Below are 22607 nucleotides of genomic sequence, written 5' to 3'. Positions count from 1 at the left end.
GTATTACGAATGACGCTGGAGACTACAGTTGTCCAGCTATGTAATGGTTGAATGTACTACAACTTCAATAATTTTTTTCTCGGAAACTATAAGGATTTAACAATTTTTTTTTTACGATATTGACTCCATTTTTCATGACGCATCTATTCCCAAATTGTTTTGGATAAGTTGTGAATCACCCTGTATGTGGGAGACAGATTCTATGTTAATATCCCCGTACCTTTGAATCTTGTATAATTAATGTTTAAAAGTGTTATCAAAATGTGAGATGATTGTAAATTTATAAAATTCTATTCAATCCCAACAACTCCTGATAAATTTATAAAGCTGGCAACATGTTTATCGATCCTTGCTTTCCCACCATCCACACTGTCGTGTCGTTGAAATATTAAGTTTGGTTAAGTTATTACTGTTGTTAAAAATACGAGAATTCGAATATAAATACTTTAGAAGAAATACGGGTCTCTTAGATGCAATAAAGCCATGATAGTGATAGCTCAGGTAAGACTACATTCTAGACTCCTTTTGTTTTTGTTTTTACCAATGTCTATAGATGTAAACATAATAGGTACCTATTACATTTTATTTTGGTTTGTGGAACTATTATCAGAAATAGAAATAGTGTAAAAGTTGCTAAGGCAATTGTATACGTAAAAAATTAAATAATGTATTAAATGGGAAATTTAGAGAGTCGAGTCGGCGTTAAAAACAGTTGTTTTTATTCCGACCGGCAATGTGATTTGTATTTGTAGTTGTGTAGATATAGCGGCGACGTTGCCACATTTCCTACCTCGATGGTAATATAAGGTGGATACATGGCATTTTCATATTTCACTAAAATTGTAATTGACATATTGATGTTATAATTTAATGGTAAATTTATACCATCTGTATTTTGTGTAATTCTCATAACTTTTTTTAAATCCCTATATTTCCTATAATTAAATTATAAAAAAAATGGGTACCAGACAATTTTATAATTAAAGGTAAATGTTGGCTTTCTTGGTATTCTCAGGTAGATACTGTGGTTAGGACTTCTTAGCCAAACGGAAATGAATGAAATACTATATAATTCATTGACGTTAAGAAAACTGAAGACCATGTAAACCAATATTTTAAACGTACTATAATTAGATTTCAATGACATTTTAAACATTTGAAAACTACACAAAGTTCTGAATTTATTAACAAAAATGTCCATTTTAGGCGTTGATATTCCTGGAGGTATTAAATCCGAAATACTAATTTATAAGATCAAAAATACATATTTGCCGAGCATATATTTGTTACTAAAAGCTGTATAAGAGGGCTGACGAACAAGTTAATACATATTTAATGCATAACATTGCCTGCAGCGGGCGCCCGCACACGACAGCCAAAGATGATTATTATAATATTTTTCCCACCCTGAAAATATGAAACATATCTGACTAAAAGTTTAGAAATTATTAAGGAAAAACCTTTTTTATTTTTCACCAAAATCATTTTTATTATGCGATTTAGGACATAGGTGTGTTAGGTTCAATCAACTTATTTTAACCTAAGGAATCTCTGGTATCATTTGTGCCACTTCATTTAACCCCTGTAATAAAATAAATAACTTTTATCCACAATTGCCTTATAATCGGACTTTTATCCACATATATGAACTGTCTAAAGTGACACTTTATCCACTAGTAGAATAAAGTAACTTTATTTCACTAATATAATAATGAAAATTAAATTTAATTTATTTACCTAATAATTAACATTAACATTTTCATTTATAGTAATAGATATTTCGTTTTTTTTATTACATTTAACTTCTTTTCCGTTAATAACAACCTCTGTAGCATTGTTGCCATCATTTTCGGAACGCATAACATCTGCCGAAATTTGTGAAGAATTAGCACAAGTTACGGATGTCTCTTCTTGTAAGGAACAGCTATATTTTCTTTGGATTTTCCTTGCAACATCAAGATTGTTAGATATATACTCGTCAACATAACTTTCTGCTGTCAACATCCTGTACGTCACTAATTTTCAAATTTGTTTTTTCGTAACATTCCCTGGATTTCGGTGGCTATAAATGGAAAATTGCTTCTTGAGCTTCTTCAAAAACATCCACAGGAACACAATTACAATTCTTGCATTTTTACCAAATTCAGATAGAACTGCGAATATTTTTTTTTAAATTCCTATAATTCTGACTTCACAAATGATTATGATGTGATTATGGATTTCAAGAACTAACTATTAAACATTTTTTTTTATACATTTACAAATTTAAATACTTTTTTGTTGAAAATGGTTGACTGTAGAGATATTAGCAGGGTATGCCTTTTTTAAGCAGAAAAGTTGGATTAATTATTAGTGTATAACAAATTAATAATTAATTATTGCAAAATGGACCGTGCAGATGTTATTATTTTCATACCCTACCCCAGATTAAAAAAAACGTTAAAATTAGTCCACAATTACTGGAGATATCGCAAAATTTTCGGGCAGTTAAGATGAAGTCTCGATTTCCACTTTTGTTTCTGTCTTATTTCCCCCACCACATTGTGTAAAAAATGTATTCGAGGACTTTTTTTAAACGATTAAAAATTACTATAAAATGCATTTTTTTCGATATCTCAATATAACCGTTCTTATGAAGTTTAAGGGTTGATTGATTTATTCTCGAAATTTCAAGTCTTAATGTTTATACATAAACAAGTATGAATTTTAAAAAACAAGCACTTGCAAGCAAGCAAGCAAGCACGCAAGCAAGTAATTAAGTAAGTAAGCAAGCAAGCAAGCAAGCACGCAATCAAGTAATTAAGTAAGTAAGCAAGCAAGCAAGTAAGCAAGCCAGCAAGCAAGTAAGCAAGCCAGCAAGCAAGCAAGCAAATAAGCAAGCAAGCAAACCAGCAAGCAAGCAAGCAAGCAAGTAATTAAGTAAGTAAGTAAGTAAGTAACAAGCAAGCAAGCAAGCCAGCAAGCAAGCAAGCCTGCAAGCCAGCCAGCTAGCAAGCAAGCAAGCAAGCCAGCAAGCAAGCAAGCAAGCAATCCAGCAAGCAAGCAATCAAGCAAGCCAGCAAGCAATCAAGCAAGCAAGCAAACCAGCAAGCAAGCAAATAACTAAGTAAGTAAGTAAGCAAGCAAGCAAGCAAGCAAGTAATTAAGTAAGTAAGTAAGTAAGTAAGCAAGCAAGCAAACAAACAGGCAAGCAAGCAAGCAAGCAAGTCAGCAAGCAGGCAAGTTTTTAAGCAAGCAAGCAAGTATTTAAGCAAGCAAGCAAACCAGCAAGCAAGCCAGCAAGCAAGCAAATAAGCAAGTAAGCAAGCAAGCAAGTAATTAAGTAAGTAAGCCAGCAAGCAAGCAAACAAGCAAGCAAGCAAGCAAGCAAGCAAGCCAGCAAGCAAGCAAGCAAGCCAGCAAAAAAAATTATATATTTCTAAAAAATAAAAGTAAAATTTCGTAAACAAATAAATATTTTTTTACCAAATTTTCAGTTTTTAACGGTAACAAAATACAACTTTTACTGCAGTTTAGAGACGATTTATGCTCTTTTCTTCTATTTATACCAAATTCAAATTTCGCTGGTTTTTTGCAATTATTTAAACAAATTGTTAATGGATTTTAATTTAGCAGGTCTCAAATGAAGCGTTTTTTGAAAACCTATAAGTATAAACAAAAGCAAAAACTCCTGTTGGAGAGCGCTTTTTAATACAGCTAAAAAAAGTCCATTTTTATCTGAAACGATTTTTTTTTTTTCATTTACTGGGCTACAAATGCAATGAGAGAATATACTCCAGTATTGATATTAAAAAAACTTTTGTACTTTTCTTCAAAAAAAAAAACATTTTCCCTTTCCAAACGTACCCGGAGGTAACCTTTCTTATTTACAGAATGAAACGGATGAAAATAGACCTCCAAAGTGCTTTCGAGCACTCGAGCAGCTAGCGAAGAATAAAGCGGTCGTCAAGATGAAAAAAACCACCGCCGAGAACCTGGATCTGGATTACGCTGTGCTGATGCCTGGAGCGGTGGCCGACGAGCTCATGCGGCAGCTGGAAGACGGCGTCGAGTACTACGAGGGAGCCCTAACAAAGGTCGGGGCCTTACGCCCGGTTTATTTTATAAATTACTAATTAGTAATTAGGTCTTTTTTAATTAGCTTCAGCGGGAAGGGTTATAATTTATTTATTCGCCGCCTCTTCTCAAAAGCTTAATCAGGGTGACCTGTTTGCTCATTTGCGAGTCCCACCTGAGGGCGAGATCCCGTCGAAATAAAGAGTGCCTGGAAGTTGCCCGAATTTCATTAAAATTTATTAACGGAAAGGGGAGAGAAATTTTAATTCGCTTAATAATAAGGAACCTTCGAATTTCATTTCGAGTTCTACGAATGTATTTATATACAATTTTCAATAATACGTAAACTATTCTGTAGACTATTTACTAAATAGAGATTTATCTTGTTATATTAAACCCCCATGACGCAAAAATATGTAAATAAAGGCCTTACTCAACAAAAACGTGCAAACATATTGAGAACTGCTGGGCTCGAGGGGGATTGCCAAGTCGTATTCTCACATGAAACATCATAATAATTCTTCGTTAACATATAAACGAGTTCACTGAATCATTAAGTCACGCGAGTCTACAAAGCCGAAATTTACCATCAATAAAAGTCTTCTTTGTATGTGTGGATTGTCATTGTTAGAGACCACGAATTGGCCAACTATTTCTGGAATTTAGGTTAAGTACAGATACAGACATTAATTTTCTCGAAAAAGTACTAATTTCTAAAGAAGCTACACATTGTTGGATAGGTTGTGGACCTCAACTATGGCCTCCTCGAAAACCCGATTAAAATCCTATAGATTTTTTATGTAAAGCCATGTTCCGACGCAGGAAATCTTTTGTAACATTAAAATATGGAATAATACGTGTTTCATTCCGCTTTCTTATGTAATATGCAAACCTCATACAATTTTGTAGAGTTTTAATTCCTTGTGCATCATCATAAACTTCATCATGAATCAAATATGGAACTAAATTTATACACAAATATAGAGAATTTTAAGTCGAGCGTATACAGTTTAATTATTTACGTGTTGGGTAAAATTTAAATGAATACCAAAATTTTTATGATTGTCAATGTCAATAAGAAATAATTTATTTTCTGCGTTAATTTTTTGGGAATTGCATTGGAAAACCACCCATAATTGCAGTTGTTCTCGAAGTACTAAGACATATACCAATTTTTTTACTATTCATGAATTCATAAATTTATTTAATTGCTGAAAAGTTTATTGGAATTCATCAGAGGAAAAAGAAATATACCTACTTATCATCAGCATAGCAATAAATGTTAGATTTTATTATACTGGTGATATCTGAAGTATACCTACATCGTGAAGACGAAGGGACCGAGTATATATCCCTGTGGTACACCACAGCTAATATCAGACAAAATTTTACCTTCCTCAACACCCTGAATTTGACCCTTCAATCAACGAAAGCATGCATAAACAATTTAATTTTGCGAATGATAAAAAATTATCGATACAATTAAAAGCTTTAGCAAATGTTCAGTCGTGGTGGTCCGATCGGATTGATTATCATGTCATTGTGTAGGTTGGTGGCACACTTCTATATTTTGACAATTTTCCAGCTATATTGTCTTTTCTCTTTGCATGTCAAGTTAAACATCATTTACACCTTTTGCATTAGAGCTAATTTCACTTATAAAATGCACTTCTTCACCTGTTACATTTTAAAACATTAAATTACTTTGCAAACGTTTATAGTTGTTATTACTAAAATTTTGTATTAAAATCTGCTGATGATCTAATTACGGACGTAATAAAGAGATTATTTATAGTATTAGGATCTAAAGACTTGGTGGTATTATAATATTTTTTTTAAGGTTGATCTAAAGTGCATTTTTATTTTTCCATTCCTCATAGTTTCCCATTTCGCCTGTGGGAAAAGTAATGTTTAGAAAGTCGCGCAGTCTCCGAAAAAAGTGAGTAAGATAAAATACATGTATTTCAGCAGTTCCAAAACAGTTTTAAACACATTTTTAATTAGCTTTTTTCTCTACGACCTTAAACTTCTAATACAAGTTTGTGACATCAGTTAACTTGCTCCATTTTCACCCCTTTAAATTTTTGACATAAGTTCATTAACACCCTGTATAACAAGATGGAGTTATTCTAAAAAATAATGTCTACGTTGTTAGATATTCTTTATAACTAATTAAATATTAAATTACCAACAACTCAGCTCTAAAAGCAAGTGCCTCACTTTTACAAAAATAAAAATATGAGGACATGCCCTCCAATAGAATCCTACTCTGCCTCCGGAACTTTTCGTGAATGAAATATGCATATAATACTTGAAAAGAGTCATCATTCTCGCACTCAGAGCTGTACCACGCATTTTTACGCTGAACAACTCAACAAAAGCTCAGATTTATTTTGAAGTTTTTCGAATGCTGGCTTTAACGACCCATTAAGCTGTTAACAAACCCTGCGATGCATATGCCAACACTAAAAATTAGCGGTACTAGGAGTGAATTATTACGTAAGGTTTGCGCTGTTGTGTTGGTATCGTCAAATCGAAGTACGTCCAGGGTTGGACTAGGTTTGAAAAATTGTTATTAAACGGGGAAGGTTGCCACAACTTCCCCCAGATGCTGGAAATATGTTCTTTGTCCAAAATTGAATAGTTTTGGTCGATTGATTGTATATACTTATTTTAAGAATATATTTGGATTTGGATTGGAATAAAAAATATTTTGTTTCGAACTTACAACACCTAGTACAACAGCCTAGGATCGTTCATAAGTTTAACCATATGAGTAACTAAATAAGAGGGTTTTATTCTGTGTATTCTGTTGGCAACAGCGGCAGAGTACCGCCAGCTGTAGCTGGTGCAGCAGACGACACACTCGGAAACCACAGACCATAAAATAATTAAGGAAACTGCATTGGAAAACACAATTAGAGTAACCATTGATTCTACTATCTAATAGACGTCACTGCACCATAATGGCGGTAAATTTAAACGTAGCAAAGTACACAAAGAATAGAAAGTGTTTCATAAGTAATAGATCACAAAACAGCTTTAAGTTAATCATTGAAATTAACGTGAACCATTAACACCTGTTCCATGACCCATTATTAATTATGAAATATTTTAATTATCACTTGGTTAAATGAAAAAGTTAAAGCAGTGTTACTTAAATGTGACAAAATTCATTTTAGTTATGAATTCGAAAATATTTAAATATCAAAAAAAAAGTACAGGGAGACTTGTGATTATTGTAAATGCATTGCACAGTGACTTGACAAAAATTATGCTTAGATACATTTGTTTCGAAGTAATTGGTTTTCATCAGTACGATGTAATATACTACACTTATAGCAAATAACAATTTTAAACATATTTATGTATTTCGGTTTTTTAAAAGGTGGAGGTGAAAAATCATCCTAAATTGAAGTTTGGCAGCTCGTACTATGAAAATTCTGTAATGTTACGTTAACATATTGTTTTGCTGAATGTTGGATACTATCTGAGGATTCCGAGGTGATATTATTACAATTAATAGGTGAACTTGTAGTTGATCCTAAAAATAATGTTGGCACAGCACTTCCTATTACTGTTTTTTTAAACATTTTTTACTCAAAATGGTCTTCACAAAAATAATGATCTGTTTGACGGAGTAAATTCTGATTTACATAATTTTCGAACTGATTCTATCCACAGTAATTGTCTGTCTTTTGTAATTCTGAAAAAACTTTTATTTCTATAGAACGTATTACAGATATTCATATAGTAATAAATGTTTTTGCAATTTGGAGCACTACATTGACGTTTAGTTCTATCAGGTAAACTCATTTTGGATTAAAAAAACGAATAAAAAACAGTAAGGCAGTTCAGACGATTGATTCAATAAATCCCTCATTATGTTAATCTAAAACAAAACAAATTTATTAATGTATATAAAACGCGGCAACCTACCTGAAATCCCGAAGATAAACTATAACCTCAAACCTCAAACATTCTATTCTACTCTACGTTGATTGAAATATTTCAGTCAATGCATTCTATTTCTGTTGATTGAAAGCTTGGAAATACAGAATCTGTGGTTGCAGATTTCTGTTTAACAAATTCCATAAAGGACAATGTTCTGCTGCAACAACGTGAGATGGCCTCAGTGAATGCATGTTCGATCCGCCCTATCCAATAAAAGCCTCTTATTTAGTTACTCTTATGTGTTTAACCAACTAGACATAGGTCGCTTTGGGACTTATTGACTTACGTAGTTAGAACGACCCAGCTGCTTTAGTGTCGTTACTGACAAGGAGATGTCTATACACAGAGCGTAACTGCTGGCTCCATCTATCGTGCTACTTCCCACCTACGCCATTCTGTGACCTACACCTTTCTTTCAAGAAAACATAAGTTTGATTATAATATGCTACATTTGTCTTGTATACATTAATACTAAATTTTAAATATATTAAGGAGCTGGTAGTTTTGAAACAAATATGTTAGTTGATGATGCAGTTTAGCAGTTTATGATGAACTGTAAGAGATATTGTAGCTAACCGAGATAATAAATTTCAAAACTATAAAAGATTTGAATTAAATTATATATATTTACAAACAATATAAATTCTTAGAAAAATTATAGATTATAGTAAATATTTCACATCGTTTTGACGAAAGTATATACATTTGAATATAATAAAATAACATTTACGGCAAATAATTCCATTTATAAAATAAAAGAAAAGAATTTATTTCCCAGTCGTATATATATATTTTATAATTCTGAAAATAACGCGGGAAATTTCAAGGCACATCCCTGCCGCGGTAAATTGTTACAGTAGTTCGATAACAGAACTTTATTGGCTTCCTATTTTCTTGGAACCCTTTCTCAACAAATATTGTACGGACTGTATAAACTATCAATTCTTTTCAGTCTCAGTGCAACTCTGTCCACTTGAAAACCGCTTGAAAAAATAATAAAAAATTGAAATCACGTTAAGGCAATTTCGAATAATTAACCGCATCGCGTAATGCCCAATAAAGTGGCAATTAAATTTTATAGCCCCGCGCGTCCACTGCGTTTTAAAGGATGAGTTATTTTTATTGTTGAATTATTCCGTTTTTTTTTTTCTATTTCCATTTTATTAGAGTTGCGCTTTAGTATCGCGAACAGCTCCAGGTGGTCGCAATTAAACGTATTTAAAGGTTTTCCAATCAATGTGTACATACTTACGATTATATTTATGAAAAAATGATAATGTGTAATCTATAAAACATACACAGTTACATGCCCTGTGTCGGTTCTTATGCGGGACACCCTGTATAATAATTTAATTATAAAATAACAGCAGCTTATACAACTGAATATTTAATATGAAACATATAATATTAATAATTGGAATGAACAGAGTCAACACAGTATGTAAGGTAGAACGGTTTCAGCCATCACTGTGCATGCGTGGTAGGAGGTGTGAATGTGCAATATTGTTCACTTTCACGAAGGCTTATTTTAAATCACCAAACAGCCAAAAGTCTAGGATTTTCGTTACCTAAGTTGCATCTTGCACGCCTAGGCATGGAATCATGGATACATTCTATTGGAAGAGATATTCTCCTTCGATAATGACTTCGCTTAGGTTTAAAATCATGCGACAAGCTCACTTGGTTAATAAAATTGTAGATGTGACGTCAACTAACTACAATTTTATATAATTCTCGTATTTTTTGGCACTTTTTTCCAGTGGTACTTTTTTCAAAAATGCTTGTTCAGTGGCGGCGTGAATATTCAGTAATAAAGTACAGAAGCAATTAGAAAAATGAATGAAAGGTAAATTATTTTACTGGACAGTTATCTCTATACCCTAAACGTAAAGAGTTTCGTGCTATAAAAATTGACGGAATATTAATTTTCACATAACTCAATTACTGTACAGTTTTGGAAAAAAAAGTTTCAAACAAAATATATCCAAAATAATAAGCAAAGCAAGATTTCGTGATAAAAATGAGGATTATTATTTAAAAAGTCAAAGTTGCACTTCGAATATACTTGAAGGACTAGAATTTCTGGGATAATGACATGAGTATTTTTTTCTCCGATGGATGCTACGACTTTTACTTAAAAATTTTTTTATGCAGCGAATAGGACTTAAGATATTGAGGCTGACGTTTTTATAGACAAGAAATCGCACTTTTAGTGACAATGATAGAACAAGAAAATCCGTCTATACTATAAAAATATTGAAATATAAGGATTCCTTTAATTTTTCGCACTGAAAGGTCACGAAACACTTGGGCACCCATGTAAATCGGAATGTAGGTACCTTTTCTGTTTTATCGAATACTCCAGTATTATTTATTTATTTATTTATTTAATTTTAGTTCACCCAACGGGAGAAGCCCAATTACAGGAAGAATATTACAGCTACAATAAACACACATATACAAGAAGAAGCACAAAAATTTAAAATATGTAAAACATAATTTACTAAAAAGTACAAAAGTTCAAAAACAATGTCAGTCAGTCAATAAATAGCAAACCAGTAAAGTCACATATGAATTAGTATATCTAAAAATCATCATAAGAACACAACAAAAAAAAACAATTGCATAAATAATACAAAAACAAAAAGAAAACTCTTATAGAAGCATTGAATATGCCCAGGCTATTCTCCATATTATATTTATTATTATTTAAAAACGCCCCCCTAAAGGAAACCACCGCACCATGTTTGTGCGCGAAGAAGGAAGATTGAACAAATTATTTTTGATCTCGCGTTTATTTGAGGAACGCAGTAATTTATTTGCACTGTAAGCTCAATGCAATCAACATCGTGGTTGACAACCTATCCAATAAATCTTGAGGAAATCCCAGAGCTGGGTAGACCCCATTCAAGATGAAACTAGCCGATTTAAGAAACCTTCTCTGCTCTTTTTCTAATGATATTATGTACCAATTATAATAGGGAGATGGGAGACCAAACCACAGAGGCATACTCCAAGTTGAGTCTAACAAAGTATGTACGTGTCTATTCTTAAAGTCGTTTCTATTTCGAAGAATAAAACCCAAGTTTTTGTAAGCCCCTATGACAGATTCAACAATATTTGAAGAGAACGTTAATTTTGGGTCAAAGATTACCTCTAAATCCTTAATATGCTCAAGTCTAACCAGCACCTGATCACGTAGGCTGTAATTTAAGGTAGAACTAGTTTTACGGGAGAAAGACATTACATTGCACTTCATAACGTTTAAGGGGAACCGATTATTATAACACCAAATGATAAGCAAATTCAAGCTGTGCTGAAGCCTATTACAATTAGATACAGAGTTGACATTATTAGTATAAATTTTCAAATCGTCAGCATACATTAAAAAATTGACGTTAAAGTTTTACGCTACATCATTGATGAAAATAATAAAAAACATTTTGATTAATCACGCATAAATACGCCCCCTTTAAGCTGTTTCCTATAAAATGGAACACTTGACATTTTGCGTGTCTTAACAAACTTGATTTGCTGGAAGGAGTTCTGAATCGCTTTTTGCATTTTTTTTATCATCAGTCACTTACAGTAAATTTGGCTGTTAAAAAATTATATGATTTATGATCATTGTTAACAATCACGATGTGTAATAAACGGAGTATTTTGTGCAACGTACGTAAATAGTTTAAATGGAATATTGATAAATTGTTAATTAACTGCCATTCATAGCCAATTTTATCGTCCGCATATAACACGTCAAAAGTGCTGGTTCCCAGACAAGCGAAAACTTATTATTTATAATAATCAACATAGTAGCCAGAATAATTTAATTTTCGTCCATGTGCCGATATTTTTTTATTAAGTTAAGTGTATTTATATGATTTATATTCCATTTTCTACGTACTTATAGTTTTATTCATGCGTATTAGTTGATTTACCGTTATAGTTTCCAATAGAAAGTCATTGCAAATGCAAGCGTATGTTTTAATGGACATTTCGGATTTTCTGGCCATAAATTTCCATTAAAGGTCGACCTGTGCTATCGATTCGGTGCCGTTTTAACGGTATTTTAAATATTTACATTTCCAATAATTTGTATACACTTCGCAACACAACTCGGGAATATCGTATGTCCTACTAAACTGAAGAGTTAAATATAATTTCAGTTTTGCGGTAAAAATTCTCACCGTTTGTTACAAAAAAATATGTCAATTCGTTCTATTACTTATGTTATTCATATCTGAGACCTTTGTTAAAGTTTAGCCAGGATACTTTGCCCTGATTTTTTTGTCGTAGTGTAACTGAATTCTTGACTAGTTCTAATCATATGCTCTGGTATTTTCTCTAATCACTAGTAGAAAAGCTAATGAAGCCGTTAAAATTCATGGAATCAGGATGTAAAATTATTTATAGGAGTTTATAATTTCAAAAGACGGCGCATACATTTTCTCGAGATAAGTGTGAAATACGATACAGCAATTTTTTTAATTTATAGCAATTAATCTTAATGTTCTACCAGTTCTTTAAACATAAATTAGTTGTAATATACAGAGTGATTCACTTTAAGTACAGAAACTCCAGGAATAGATTATTTGTCAATACATAAGTAGGGAGTACAAGTTTCCAAAAAAAAAATATATATGTTTTCTGTCATATCTTCAATCTTCATATTGCATAAAAATAGGGAACAAAATGAAATAAAACCATTTCTAGAGAAAATGTTGAAATTGATCCCCGTTAGCGCGGATACAGGCATGGCACGGACGCACCCAATTTTGGCGAATATTTTCCCAAATTCCAGGTATTCCCCTAATTGTGTCAGCAGCTTCAAGTATACGGTTTCGCAATTCTTCCTCCGTTGTAATTGGAGTATTGTAAACCAATGACTTCAAGTGACTCCAAAGATAAAAGTCCATTGGAGTTAGATCGGGTGGCCGAGATGGCCACGGCACAGGATCAAAGCGTCCAATCCATCGCTGATTTGATTTAATTCAAAAGTGTCGTTACTTCTCGAGTACTGTGTGGAGGAGCCCCATCTTGAAGATAAAACATGCGTGCCCGAACTTGTAATACCACCTCGTCCAATAATTCAGGCAACCGGTTCTCCAAAAAGTCAGCATATGTTGGTCCATTTAGTCGTCCTTCAAAGAAATAGGGACCCACAAATACATCGCCTATTTTGTCAGCCCAAACATTTACCGAGAACCGATGTTGAAAATGAATTTCCCTAATCGCGTGAGGATTTTCATCGGCCCATATGTGCATATTATGGAAATTCACTTCTTCACGGGTAAATGTCGCCTCATATGTTACCTATACAGGCATAAGCAGGAAAGTCTTGTTTGACACATTGCCGTAAAAAAAAACATCTGCAAAAACGCATTCGTTGATTACAATCTGGGGTTAAAATCTGAAAGATTTTCCAACATTTCATCTTCAACATTAAGGTTCACCTGCTGACCACGTCCTTCTCCTCGAGGAATAACACTTCCCGTATCTCGCAGCCGCTGAATGCAGTGTAGGATTATATTTGCACATGGGGGGGGGGGGTGACGTTGTGGCCATCGTTCCCGGTTAGTGATGTTAAATTACTTGCAATTTATGAAAATGTAATTTCACTGGTAACATTTCATGTAATTTACAAATTAGCTTGTAATTCATGTAATTTATGACATTTAAATTTTGAGACATTTTAAAGTGTATTCAGCTTGTTTAGCTTCTCAGTACTCAGCTTCTATAAAACTAGTCTTGCAATTCAATGATTAAAAAATAATATTTGTCGATTTTTATGCAAAAAATTAAAATTTTTATTCATATAAGTAGGTAGCATTCATATAAGTGCAGCAGTAAAAATAAAATAAATCAAATCTAAATACAAATATTTAGGTTTCTATTTAAAACAGCTTTCGTTTCTTTAAGCATTTGTTTTTCTGGGACATAGGCCTTTTTTGGTAGCATGTATTACAATTAACAGTTTTTAATTCTTCGTCGTTTATTTCTGTTTCCTTTTCTATCTCTTTCGTTCTATCTATTTGTCAGTTCGGTCTTTGCATGGTCAACTAAATTTTAGTCAAAATTATGAACGAAAAATGCAACAACGAAAAACAAACCTTTTGTATAACAATAACACGCCTTTTTTCATTACATTTTGCCTCAAATTCTTCATTTCTTTCAGGTAATAATTACCTTATTCTTATAGCTGTTGACTATATTGACAATTTATTGATGAATTAATTCGTCGCTTCTTCAAGAAATTGGACAAGTGTAATGCACACTTGTCGAATTTCTTGTCTACTGTCAAATAACTTCATGAATTTATTCATCAAGTTCTTGACGAATTGATCTGATTTTCGTCAATTTCTTCGTGAAGTTCAGAAGTACCAACCCAACAGATTTCCTGCCTCAGATCTGTAATGAGGTTATGTTATTGGAATATGTAAATAATTGTGTGGCGTCGTACTAGTTTTGCATTGTTTTTACTGATTTGTTACTTACAAAAACTAATGTTTATATGATATGTGTCAAAACGGTACCGCTGTTGTGTCACTACAATTATGAGTGGAAAGGTGACATTTTTGAAGTTTATTTGTTTCTTTGATTTGTTGGTAGAACTGACTTATGCGTCAAAAAACTTGACAAAGTCTGTAGCAGTGTAAAACCACACTGTTTACCAATAAATTCGTGATTTAATTCATGAAGAATTTCGTTAATTTATTCATGAATAAATTGTCAATGTAAAACAGCTATTAGAGCTTGTATAATCCTGGTCCTCATCCTCATTATTACCATACTCTTCAGAATGAATGCTAATATTGCTAAAATAAAAGAAAGGTTATAAAACCTTAAATGTCAAAATTGAAATTGGCGCGATATTTAAAATTAAGTGTAAATTAACATAACTACAGTAAATTACGTAATTTACGTAAGCCACAAAAATTACATAAATTACATCCGGTATCTCGCGGTAATTTTACAGTAATTTATGTAAGTAACAATTTAAATCATTTTACCATTTACATCACTATTCCCGGTACTACCTAGTCTCCGGCTGCACCATACACTAACACCATATCGACACGTTCGGAAATAGTGAAATAGTAAATGCATTATTTTCTCGGTTCATTGTAAAACTAAGTTTGTGCACAAACTGAAAAATTAAGCAAAGTAAGAAATAAGAATCTCGTGTTTAATGTAATCGGCACGCTATCCTTATTTTTTATTTCTTTATAAAAATTACACTGTCATTATCGTAGAATTACAAAATAAAAACTTTTGTCTGGAATCTTTCACTTTTTTAACACTGATAGGTCGATGGACGATGCTTAATATTTAATAATGAAGTGAAAAATGAATTCAATACAAATCCAAAGTCAGTTGCCTGCACAAATTTTTTGACAATGTACCTAACCTTCTTTTAGTATTACTAGCATTAGATTATACCGACTTAAATTATAAGGTTGCACCTCGGGTCGCATAAAAACATTTCTAAAGTTTTTAATAAAAAACACAGGGTCGGCCTTCATTTTCGTTGAATAAATAAACTTTAATTTACAAAAAAAATGCGAAGAAAGAACTTTTTCTATTACAAATATCATCAGGAAGCTGTAGTTTAATTTTTATAGATTATACACGCCACACCCTGTATAATTGTGTACAACTAAGAAATAGAAATAAAAATAATGCAAATGAATAACCTATACAGAGGGTCAAATTTAAAAAATGACTTAATTAAAAGTAAAACGTTTGAATTATTTTAGTAGGTAGATAAGAGTTTTTTTCATTACATAACGTTGCGACCGTCTCGTGTAATCCCCGACGTGCTTCAATTGTTTAATATAATGCATCGCATTGTCTCAAGAGGCATTATTTATCGGATAATAGAACTACACGTGTTTACAACCCATAAACGTTACTATTCAATTATTGCTTTAAAATTACTACCATTACATGTAATAAAATTTCAAACGTGTTCTTTACTGAAAATTATTCACATTAAATTGCATGTATCAGTAAATATGTCCTCTATTGTGTTTTTTCCTGAATTCAGAATGGAAACTCCAGGGTAATTATTTCCTCCCCTCCCCCCTATACGTCTGTCATACATGTGGTTTGTTTTCCACCATTTGCTTCGGATAATGAGTAATAAATCATTAGGTTTGTGGCAGATAACTGACGTATTACATATTGCCGACAAGAAGTAATATTTTTATTACGGCACCGCAGCAGACGGCGAAAAATTTTATGATGAATGATACCGCGGCAGAACTGGAATAAAGGGATTATTCCCTGGTAAATGAAAAATACATATGAGGGACAAAGAGAAAGATGGAATGATAAAACAGGCACACAAAAAAAAGTCCAAACCCAAGAGACTCACATATCATTTTCGAAGGAATTAGTTGCGCTGAACACGATCCTGTAAGCAAAATTCATGACTTCCCAATGAATGTCGGTAGAAAAGTGAAATTTTTGGGTGAAAACGCCCAAATACAGACTGTTACAAATTCGCTTCTCACTACAGAGATTTCGGAAACGGTAAGAGATACGAACTAGCTTAAATGGGGGCAAAGTTGCATAATCAGGGGACGAAGTTTTCGGAATATTTAAAAAAAAAACGAAATTTTGGAAATCTGTTTTTGTTTCATTTCAGCCTTGTTTGAGATGATAATTGAAAAAAATTAAGAACACTTTCTCATGGCAACTTTTTGTCCATAAATTAACTAAGGAATTCAAAAACGCGATAATATACAGGGTGTTCCATTTAAAATAACAAAGTTATGTAGCGGCTACGCGAAATGGAACACCCCGTAAAGTTAAAAATATTTCCCTTACATGGCCCACATAATTCCAGACACCTTTTACTAAAGCTATTTTTTTATAAATTTTACAGTTGCAGAGTTACAGAAGAATCCTTCTTACGTTGAACACCCTATATATTAATTTTTTGTACATATTTTATTTTTATTAAATACATCATCATCATCAGTTCTATAAAAGCATCTTAAATCGCAATCTGTACGTTCCAATTCAGGTGAAGGTATTTGGAAGATGGCACGAGATTCCTAGACAGCAGGTTGCTTATGGAGACGAAGGCATGAAGTACGCTTTTTCTGGAACCAGTTTGCCCGCGAAACCGTGGACGCCTCTGCTCAACGACGTGAGGAATCTGCTATATGAAGTAACTGGTTTTCGCTACAACTTTGTCTTGATAAATAGGTAAGTGATCTCTTTCAAATTGGGTTCCATCAAATCAAATACCTAAGTACTACTGCTATAATCAAATGTAATTTTCTCATGTTGATCTTAGTTGTTTGTTTGATGACAGCAGAGGTGGCGATGAATACAGAAAAAGTGTTCAATTCATGAATAACTAAACTAATATCTCAAAAAAAGTATATCTGCTTATTAGAATCCTGAATGCTACTTTTAAAGAGTAGGTACACGAATTCAGAAAATTGTATTTCAGTATTCACGTTATACGAATACAATGCTAATACTTCAGAGATTAAAGAATACATGAAACTATTGTTGCATCAAAGGGATTGATGTCTCTGAGGTTAAAGACAAAAACTATTGTATTGTTGTATCGAACTGAAATAAGTATAATAATATGAAATGAGGTGTTTATGAGGTGATATAATTTATACAAAGTAGATACTTAACTGACAAAGAGGTTCCTTCAATTTTTTGATGAATTTATCATTACAATTACAAAAATGTATTGCGAAAATATGACCGAATGTTCATTATGTCATTCAAAAAGTACGCATCACTGAAGACAAAATGTTATTTCCTTTTCTGAAAAATAATAATAATAATAATAATAATAATAATAATAATAATTTCTGCAGTCGCTTGTGCTTGTTTAAAGTGTAAAAACATATGTCTTTTGTGACGTCACATGCTGTCAATAGGTCAATTTGACATTTTTCTTCCCAAAATATCTAAAAAAGTGTACGAAAAGAAAATCGATTTGGAAATTTTCTGTCCACAGTTTAAATATTTTCTTTATTTCAGTGTTTCTCTGTCCATATCCTTGATCGAATCCGATTCGAAATAATATAATAATTATTTACCTGTTAAGCCACCGTAGCTTCTCGTTTAATTTATAGCTATTAGCTGTATTAAATTGTGCTCATGTTCCCATGTTAATTTAAAATCGCCGTTTTCGATTATTAACTATTATGGGTATTTTATTATAGTTTTAATTCGTACCGTTAAATATCCAGGAAGTATCGTTGATTGCAATTGCGTTGTAAACATCTCAAATAATTTGAAAATTAAAACTGATTCTGTTTTAAATTATTTAAGGTTGAACAATTATTTTCTTGACAATTCCGAATATAGGTATATCTTTTTTGTCATCAAAATGTTTTAATGCTTTTAATGAATGCTTTTTTGTAAATTTATTTTTATGTGTTTTATTATTAGCTTTCATATTTTTATTTTACTCTATTTTAAGGCGTTTTATAGACAAGAAATCGCACTTTTGGTAAAACAATGATAGAACAAGAAAATTCAAATTACCTAACTATATAAATGTGGAAATACTAGGGTTCCTTTAATTTTAGATGCATTGAAGAGATATTGTTTCTAACTTCTTTTTTAAAACCCTTGACAAAAGACTGTTATACATGTATCGAAAATTATTAATTTAATATCTTTAAAATGGTTGTTTCAAAGTTTATAAATTAAGTCCCCCTCGGTTGCAGTGTGTAAGTGCAGATATTACAAAAATAAAATTAACGAAGATTTCGTACTTTCGTTGAAGACAGTAATCACTTTTCAAATTAATGTTTTGCATACCTTAAATTTACTATACTTCAGGTGCAACTGTTCAAATTAAATGCCATATGTTCAATGCAAGTAGAAATCTATAAAATTAATCATAGCTAATGTTAATGACATTTGCAGTGGAACATTACTTGATGGAAAATAACGGCTTCCTCAAGTTTTAAATCATGTTCAACTACTTCATTCTGTTTAGTAGAGAATTTTGTTCTGAGAAATATATAAAATATGACATTATCTATCTTTGACTTTGTTGTTGAAATTATTTCAATCGTTTAAGGTCACTTGGAAACTAGAAAATTTAAACTTTATTTAATTTATAAACAATAGTAGTGATATATAGAATTTTTATTGTGAGTAATTTCCCTTTGTTGTCTGACAAAATTTGTTTAATATTCATAAAAACTGTTCCAACCAAATTCTCAAAGTATTGCCTATTTCTTAGTACATTTTTATTAATTTCAATTCGTTAATAAAAATTTTATCTTTCGAAGACATCAATTTGGCTCTATCGTACAAATATTTAATTACACATTCTTCTATATTAATATGATCATTAGAATTAAAATTTAAATATCGGTTACTGTGAGTTCAATTCTTATGAACACCTGATTCTAAAGGATTTGCATTTTTTAAAATTTACTTAATTAGTTTTTTCTCAGTTGCCATAATATCCAATAAATAAAGAAAGGCAAACATTATGCCACAAATATATCAGATAATATAAAAGATATTTATACTTGAAAATGGTTGTGACATAACATAGCCGATGTTATTCGCTAATTGTAAGCTACGATTCTGTTTAAATTAATGATAAAAATCGCTGCTGTTTATAGAAAACGCCTTCTCATAAGAATGGAATGGAATATAAAGTATTTTCCATCAATTTCATGAAACAGATTTGTTCTTCAACTTGAAAATTTAAGCAAACAACGTTAACGTCTTTTATTTTATTTTTTAAAATTGTATTAGATCGATAAATGTAAGATTCAAATTATATTTTATTTATCTTATAATCTAAACATATACAGGGTGTCCAGAAGCAATGGGCCATACTTTAAGAGTATGTAGCTTCCCCAATTGAAAATAAATCGATTTAGATCAAGTTACCTTAGTACAATGTGACTTTTATAAAAGTTATACGGGCCTTTACTAAAAAATTTTTGTTTCATTTATTCAAGATAGGTAATTCACTTTTTAAAATATTTTAGTGAAACAGGGTACAGAGTAGTTTTTAAGATATGAATATAGCTAAACTTAGTTTTAATCTAAAACGTAAAGATTGCTAGTAATAGATAAGTATCTATAGTCTACCGCTATTGTTCGGGCAATGTCACTATTGCCAACATTGAAAATGGGGCTAACTGAGAGCATCAGTTGGTCAATATAGGGACTAAATTACAGGAAAGTCCCTAGATGGACTATGTACCACCATTAGAAAAGGATCTGTCTAATTGTTGACATTGCCTACAGTTTTAGGAAAGTTAGAAGTTAGGCCATCCGCGGCCAGAGGGCAGCGCTATCAACGCCGTCACGTCTAAGCAGTGATGCCAACCTGGGGGTTTTCCCCCCAAGTTTAGGGGAAAGAATTTGAAAAAGGGGATTTTTTGAGGGAAAAATATTTTTAGGATTTGGTTTAGGGTATTTTCTAGGGAGAAAATGATTTCATTCAGAATTTTTTTCGTCTAATTCATGTCAAATCGAAGCTTCTATGGAAGTCTTTGTTTCCAACTAACTCAACGAGCTAGACAGTAGCGTCACAAAAAGTAGCATGTCGCCCTCTATAATTCGAACTTAATAGTGTAATTTTAATAATAGCTGAATAATGAAAATAAACAACTGATTTTTGAGAAATTTTCTGATAGAATTTAAAATCTGCGTAAAAAATATACAGGTAAGTTAATTTATTAGATTTCAATACAATGAGAAATATTTAATTATATTTTTCATATAATTAATTAATTATATGGCAATAGAATATGACAAACTAAAACTTTATAAATCGATTTGAAAATTTCATATTCGAAGTTAGTGTATTTCAGTTTGAATTTAGGGGATTTTAAAATGGGTTTGGGGGAAAAAATTTCGACTGGTTGGCATCACTTCTAGGAAAGATTGCTTTAAAAAGATGCAAACAATTACCTAAACTGTTATAATAGGGTAATAAAGGTACTACATCTAATAAATAATAATAATAAATGCGTAATTTGTTAGATCTGAGGGTGTCGATCGCAATGCCCCCTGGATCGTGACGGTCTATAGACCAACGTCAAAATTTGTGGGCAAAAGTCAACTCGTACCAACTCAAACGTCAAGTTTTATACTATATTAACACCATGGTAACAATATATTGTAGATAAACAAACAATGAAAGTCAAAAACCTGTAATTTTTACATTCATGTATGGTATGAATCGTGTTCAATAAGACAATTTAAAAATGTTAAAACGCAAACATAACCTTAAATATTGTGTCAAGTTGGAAGTTCGAAGAAACGTTATGTGTTACCTGTTATGCATAATAAAATGTTAGATGTTTAGGTTGAAATAGCTCTTGATTATTAGCAAAATGACAGAAAGTTACATTTTCATACAAGTATGCCTTGATATATGATAGTATTGCTCTCAGTTGACGTCATCACATGCTCGTAGAAACCCCATACTATTTTCACACTACGGACCACTACATTTTTTAAATTAATTTGTTATTGTTTTATTTAGACATATTGTATGTGCATTAATCCATAGGTTACATTTCGAAATTGAGGTTATGTAATAATTTTCCCTCCTATTTATTCCTTTCCTTCTACCCCCAAACAACCTGCCCATACAAAATTTCATGGAAATATCTAAAAGAGCAGAAGTGTTATCTTACAAAATGTAACAAAACAGTTTTTTTATTCCATAAGTAAATTGTACGAAAATGTAATTTAATCTGAATCGGTTTGGCCCAGTCGCTTCCGAACACTCAGTATGATCAACCTGTTTTTATAAACCCGTCCTGAAAACGTGTTCTAATCCAGATACAGGAACGGAAAAGACCACATAGGGGAGCACAGAGATGATGAAAAGGAGCTGGACAAAAACACACCTATAGCATCGGTGTCGCTGGGGCAAAAAAGGGCTTTTGTTGTAAAGCACGGCGACGCTCGAAAAAAGGGCCCTGCCAGGAGAGATATCCAGACCGGTAGGGAGCTAATATCTGGAAAAGTGGAGTTGAAACTCTACCGCTACTTTTTGCTTGTTTCAGTCAAACTCGAGCTCGAACACGGCAGTCTCTTACTTATGAATCCGCCCACTAATGAGTATTGGTATCATTCCGTCCCTCCCAGGAAACTCGAGAATGGAGTTAGGATTAATTTAACGTTCCGAAAGATCAATAAGAAATAGAGGTTTTATTCGAACAAAGTTTGATAGAAATCCGATTACTTTAGAACTTAAAATAGGTCACCAAATTATTCAAACAAATTTTAAAATGGTGTTCGTGAAAATAAGATAACTTGCACTTTATTAGTTGAAATAAATACATCACAAATTGGTTTCCACAAATGTTTGACATAATTGTTTTGTAGATATATTTTTTATAATCAAATTACAATATTATTATTATTCCACTACGAAGTTCTTCTTAAAATTAAAAAAGTCTAACAATTTGAATGATTCAATCTTCTAACATTTTGTTATATTGTTAATTCCTGACATCTATGAGGTAGTAGACAAAGTTAAAACCAATTTTAAGTTCACTGAATATCGAAATAGATGGTTACTGACTACTGTGGTAATTCTTGAATGAATCACAAAAAAAATA

The 22607-nt window shown here is 32.0% G+C and overlaps 1 protein-coding gene across 1 annotated transcript; it reads left to right on the top strand.

The window, feature by feature from the left end:
- The first annotated feature begins 382 nt into the window (after positions 1 to 382).
- Positions 383 to 22461, top strand: LOC108904249 (DNA oxidative demethylase ALKBH2-like). The gene is made up of 5 exons (XM_018706724.1): positions 383 to 501; positions 3873 to 4076; positions 17042 to 17226; positions 21823 to 21986; positions 22050 to 22461. The coding sequence occupies exons 1-5, from the start codon at positions 484 to 486 to the stop codon at positions 22187 to 22189; spliced, it is 711 nt and encodes a 236-aa protein (XP_018562240.1). The 5' UTR covers positions 383 to 483; the 3' UTR covers positions 22190 to 22461.
- Positions 22462 to 22607: the final 146 nt, after the last annotated feature.

The sequence above is a fragment of the Anoplophora glabripennis genome, unplaced genomic scaffold (genome assembly GCF_000390285.2).
Source record: "Anoplophora glabripennis isolate ALB-LARVAE unplaced genomic scaffold, Agla_2.0 scaffold46, whole genome shotgun sequence".
In the NCBI taxonomy this organism is placed as follows: Eukaryota; Metazoa; Arthropoda; class Insecta; order Coleoptera; family Cerambycidae; genus Anoplophora; species Anoplophora glabripennis.
The sequence above is the reverse complement of the archived record's forward strand: the minus strand, read 5'-3'. Positions and strand labels throughout refer to the sequence as shown.

What these genes read in the sequence shown, in the direction of transcription:
- LOC108904249 (XM_018706724.1), top strand. An exon ending in ACGAGGGAGCCCTAACAAAG is followed by an intron (nt 4,077 to 17,041) that starts GTCGGGGCCTTA and finishes GTTCCAATTCAG; the next exon opens with GTGAAGGTATTTGGAAGATG. An exon ending in AACTTTGTCTTGATAAATAG is followed by an intron (nt 17,227 to 21,822) that starts GTAAGTGATCTC and finishes GTTCTAATCCAG; the next exon opens with ATACAGGAACGGAAAAGACC.